At 49.1% G+C, this 5,000-nt stretch overlaps 1 protein-coding gene across 1 annotated transcript in view; it reads right to left on the bottom strand.

The window, feature by feature from the left end:
- Window positions 1-5,000, bottom strand: part of LOC125025028 (mediator of DNA damage checkpoint protein 1-like) — a 41,194-nt gene that overhangs the window by 716 nt on the left and 35,478 nt on the right. The window contains exons 4-6 of the mRNA XM_047612878.1: window positions 3,746-4,041; window positions 1,065-1,277; window positions 1-238 (exon numbers count right to left, since the gene is read on the bottom strand). The exon at window positions 1-238 is cut by the window's left edge and continues 716 nt beyond it. Of these exons, the coding sequence (XP_047468834.1) occupies window positions 1-238; window positions 1,065-1,277; window positions 3,746-4,041 (747 nt within the window). The remainder of the gene's footprint in view (window positions 239-1,064; window positions 1,278-3,745; window positions 4,042-5,000) is intronic.

The following is a 5,000-nucleotide window of genomic DNA, read 5'->3' as shown; positions in this document are numbered from 1 at the left end:
TCCGTGTCTTCCTGCACTAAGTGCTGGATGCTGCGGTTGAGAGATCTGGAGGAGGCGCTGAGGTCGATCTTGGGCATGGCCTGGCCCGAGGTGCTGGCCGAGCACGAGCCTCCCGAGGGCCCGGACACCGCGGTCTTCCTGCCGTTCCCGCCGCTCATCTTGGCGTCTGCGCTGTCGTCCGAGTGGTCCGGGGCGCTGCGCTCGCACTCCATCAGGGACTCCGTGTCGGCCTCATTACCTGCGACGAAACGGATTGCAGGAGTAACTGAAAGCGCTGCCGGCCGCTGTCACGACGCGCCCGGCCGGCCTTGCACGAGACTAATGCAAGTCCCTACGTTTATTCAGAGTCAATGGCGTTATGCTGCCACGTACGTAAGCTGACAGAGAAAAAATAATTTTTGAATCTGAATTATTTTTAAATTGAATCTTTGTCGTCATTATTGGCGTTATCGTTAGTATTAGAAGTGATAGTTGTGGTAGTGATATAAGTAGTAGTTATCTTATTAGCATTATTGTTTCTATTACCATCATCATTGTTCTGCAGTCTTGTCATTACTATCATAATTATTATCATTGGTGTTGTTAATATTATCATTATTATTATCATTATTATTGTTATTTCATTATTATTATTGTTATTATTATTATTATTATTATTTTTATTATTATCATTATTACTATTATTATTAGCATCATTATTATCATTAATATTACAATTATCAGTATTACTATTATTATCATTGCTATTGTTGTTGTTATTACTATTATTATTGTGATCAATATTTTTATCATCATTATCATCGTCATCATTTTTATTATCACCATTATTGTTATTATTATTATTATTATTATTGTTATAATTATAATTATTATTGTTATTATTATAATAATCATTGTTATTATTATTATCATTATTATTGTTATTATAATTATCATTATCATTATTATTACTATGATTGTTATCATCATCATTATCATTAGCAATAGTATTATTATTAATATTATCATTATTATCATCATTATCATCATTTGTTATTACGATCATCACTACCCGAAGGACTCACCCGATCCTGGACTTCCGGCCACAACAAGTCCTCTCATCAATTCTTCCAAGACTTGTTTCTCGAGTCTGTCGGGCCCTGCAACTTTCACTGGCTCTGTCTTCCCCTTCTCTTCCTCCCTCTGGCTCTTCTTGGTTATCTCTCTGTTCCCTTCTATTTCAGTTTCCCATCCGACGATACTTCGGTCTCTGGCTCGCGCGGAAGTCGGGTCATAGCCTGTGGGGGGGATAGGGGATGGTCGGTGGGTGGGGTAGGGAGGGTGGGGGAAGGGTAGAGGGGGTGTTATAGGATTAGCTTTTGGGTTCGTTCATTTATTTAGTCATTCACTGATCTATATTTGTCTCTTTTTATATTTTTTTGTTTGTTTTTCATTTATTTATCTGTTTATTGTTATTAGTATTAGTGATACTGTTGCTAAATAGCTGTTGTTTGTTGGGTAAGCTTGAGGGTAGCTTTTATTGCGTTTGGTTATTGGTGCTGGTGTTCTTGCATTAACACTGAAGTGGATAGATAACTGCTTTTGTTAATACTGTATCTGATAGTTATCACTGATGGTATTCTTACTTGTAATTCTTATAATCAGTCTGAATCAATATAAACTTAATCTTTACACAAATTGTTGGCATATTAGTGCCAGGAACTTCCCATCACCACAGGAACCTCCCATCACACAGAAACCTCCCATCACACAGAAACCTCCCATCACACAGAAACCTCCCATCACACAGGAACCTCCCATCACCACAATAAACTCCCATCACACAGGAACCTCCCATCACCACAATAAACTCCCATCACACAGGAACCTCCCATCACACAGGAACCTCCCATCACACAGGAACCTCCCATCACACAGGAACCTCCCATCACACACAGGAACCTCCCATCACCACAGGAACCTCCTATCACCACAAGAACCTCCCATCACCACAGGAACCTCCCATCACCACAGGAACCTCCCATCACACAGGAACCTCCCATCACACAGGAACCTCCCATCACCACAGGAACCTCCCATCACCACAGGAACCTCCCATCACCACAGGAACCTCTTATCACCACAAGAACCTCCCATCACACAGGAACCTCCCATCACCACAGGAACCTCCCATCACACAGGAACCTCCCATCACACAGGAACCTCCCATCACACAGGAACCTCCCATCACACACAGGAACCTCCCATCACCACAGGAACCTCCTATCACCACAAGAACCTCCCATCACCACAGGAACCTCCCATCACCACAGGAACCTCCCATCACACAGGAACCTCCCATCACACAGAAACCTCCCATCACCACAGGAACCTCCCATCACCACAGGAACCTCCCATCACCACAGGAACCTCCTATCACCACAAGAACCTCCCATCACACAGGAACCTCCCATCACCACAGGAACCTCCCATCACCACAAGGACCTCCCATCACCACAGGAACCTCCCATCACACAGGAACCTCCCATCACACAGGAACCTCCCATCACCACAGGAACCTCCCATCACCACAAGAACCTCCCATCACCACAAGAACCTCCCATCACACAGGAACCTCCCATCACCACAGGAACCTCCCATCACACAGGAACCTCCCATCACCACAGGAACCTCCCATCACCACAGGAACCTCTCATCACACAGGAACCCCCCATCACACAGGAACCTCCCATCACACAGGAACCTCCCATCACCACAGGAACCTCCCATCACCACAGGAACATCCCATCACACAGGAACCTCCCATCACCACAGGAACCTCCCATCACACAGGAACCTCCTATCACCACAGGAACCTCCCATCACACAGGAACCTCCCATCACACAGGAACCTCCCATCACCACAGGAACCTCCCATCACACAGGAACCTCCCATCACCACAGGAACCTCCCATCACACAGGAACCTCCCATCACCACAGGAACCTCCCATCACACAGGAACCTCCCATCACCACAGGAGCCTCCCATCACACAGGAACCTCCCATCACCACAGGAACCTCTCATCACACAGGAACCTCCCATCACACAGGAACCTCCCATCACCACAGGAACCTCCCATCACCACAGGAACCTCCCATCACACAGGAACCTCCCATCACCACAGGAACCTCCCATCACACAGGAACCTCCCAGCACCACAGGAACCTCCCATCACACAGGAACCTCCCATCACCACAGGAACCTCCCATCACACAGGAACCTCCCATCACCACAGGAATCTCCCATCACACAATAACTTCCCATCACACAGGAACCTCCCAGCACCACAGGAATCTCCCATCACACAGGAACCTCCCATCACCACAGGAACCTCCCATCACCACAGGAACCTCCCATCACTACAGGAACCTCCCATCACACAGGAACCTCCCATCACCACAGGAACCTCCCATCACACAGGAACCTCCCATCACCAGAGGAACCTCCTTTCACACAGGAACTTCCCATCACCACAGGAACCTCCCATCACACAGGAACCTCCCATCCCAACAAGAACCTCCCATCACCACAGGAACCTACCATAACACAGGAACCTCCCATCACCACAGGAACCTCCCATCACACAGGAACCTCCCATCACCACAGGAACCTCCCATCACCACAAGAACCTCCCATCACACAGGAACCTCCCATCACACAGGAACCTCCCATCACACAGGAACCTCCCATCAGCGTCTACTTACCTGTCTCAACTATCGCGTCGATAGACTTGGACTTCGCGAGGACGGCGTCCCTTCGCCTGCTAGCGCCCCCCTCTCTTCGTGACAAGACGGCCTCGGAGGTGCTGGCCGGCTCCTCGTCCGCGTCCCAGCTGTCCCGAGAGACGAGCTTGCTGGTGAGCTTGAAGCTGCTGGAGAGCTTCCCGCTCCCCCGGCTCTTGACGCTCTTCGCGAGGGCCGGAGGGGGCAGGGGGGCCGTGGGGTCGGGGGGTTCGGGCTCGCTGGCTTTCGCGGCGGCCCTTGAGCGGCGGAAGGAGGACCTGCGGAGACGGCGTTGAGAAGGAGGTGGTGAGAGGGAGAGGGGAAGGGGGGGGCGGTAGATGGAGAGGGGGAGGGAGAGCAGAAGAAGAAGGGAAGGAGTAGGAAACGAAGAGGGGAAGGAGGATCAGAAAGAGAGGGGAAGAGGGAGCAGAGACGAAGACGAAGAGGGGAAGGGGGAGCAGAAAGAGAGGGGAAGAAGGAGCAGAAAGAGAGGGGAAGGAGGAGGCGCAGACGAAGAGGGGAAGGAATAGGAGACGGAGAGGGAAAGAAGGAGCAGAGAGCGAGGGGAAGGGGAACAGACGGCGAGGGGAAGGAGGAGCAGACAGCGAGGCGAGGAATGGAATGTGCGACGCTGTGCTCGGTCGCTCTCAGTTATTTTCCTTCTCGTGCAGGGATATCAATAATGCTTTCAAACGCATTCCATCTCGCTAGGCATTCTTTCCTTTACCACTGCTTGCTTTACGATGTGCTTTAGGGGAATAGTCACAACAGCTCACTTCCCAGGAACGAGCAGCAGGAATTTAATGAGGAAGCGCGAATTGCCTTGTCTTTTCTCTCTCTTCTCTTTCATTACGTCTCCTTCTTTCTCTTCTCGGGAATTGGTTTGTCTCTCTATCTGGCTGTCTATCTACCTGCCTCTTTCTCTCTCTCTCTCTTTCTTTCTCTCTCTCTCTCTTTCTTTTTCTTTCTCTCTCTCTCTCTCTCTCTCTCTCTCTCTCTCTCTCTCTCTCTCTCTCTCTCTTTCTCTATCGCTGTCTCTCTCTCTCTCTCTCTCTCTCTCTCTCTCTCTCTCTCTCTCTCTCTCTCTCTCTCTCTCTCTCTCTCTCTCTCTCTCTCTCTCTCTCTCTCTCTCTCTCTCTCTCTCTCTCTCTTTCTCTCTCTCTGTCTCTCTCTCTCGCTCTCTCTCTCTCTCTCTCTCTCGTTTTCTCTCTTTCTCTCTCTCTTTTCTCTCTCTCTC

Source organism: Penaeus chinensis, chromosome 4 (genome assembly GCF_019202785.1).
Source record: "Penaeus chinensis breed Huanghai No. 1 chromosome 4, ASM1920278v2, whole genome shotgun sequence".
NCBI classification, from domain to species: domain Eukaryota; kingdom Metazoa; phylum Arthropoda; class Malacostraca; order Decapoda; family Penaeidae; genus Penaeus; species Penaeus chinensis.
Note: the sequence above shows the minus strand (reverse complement) of the source record. Positions and strands in the feature narration are given on the sequence as shown.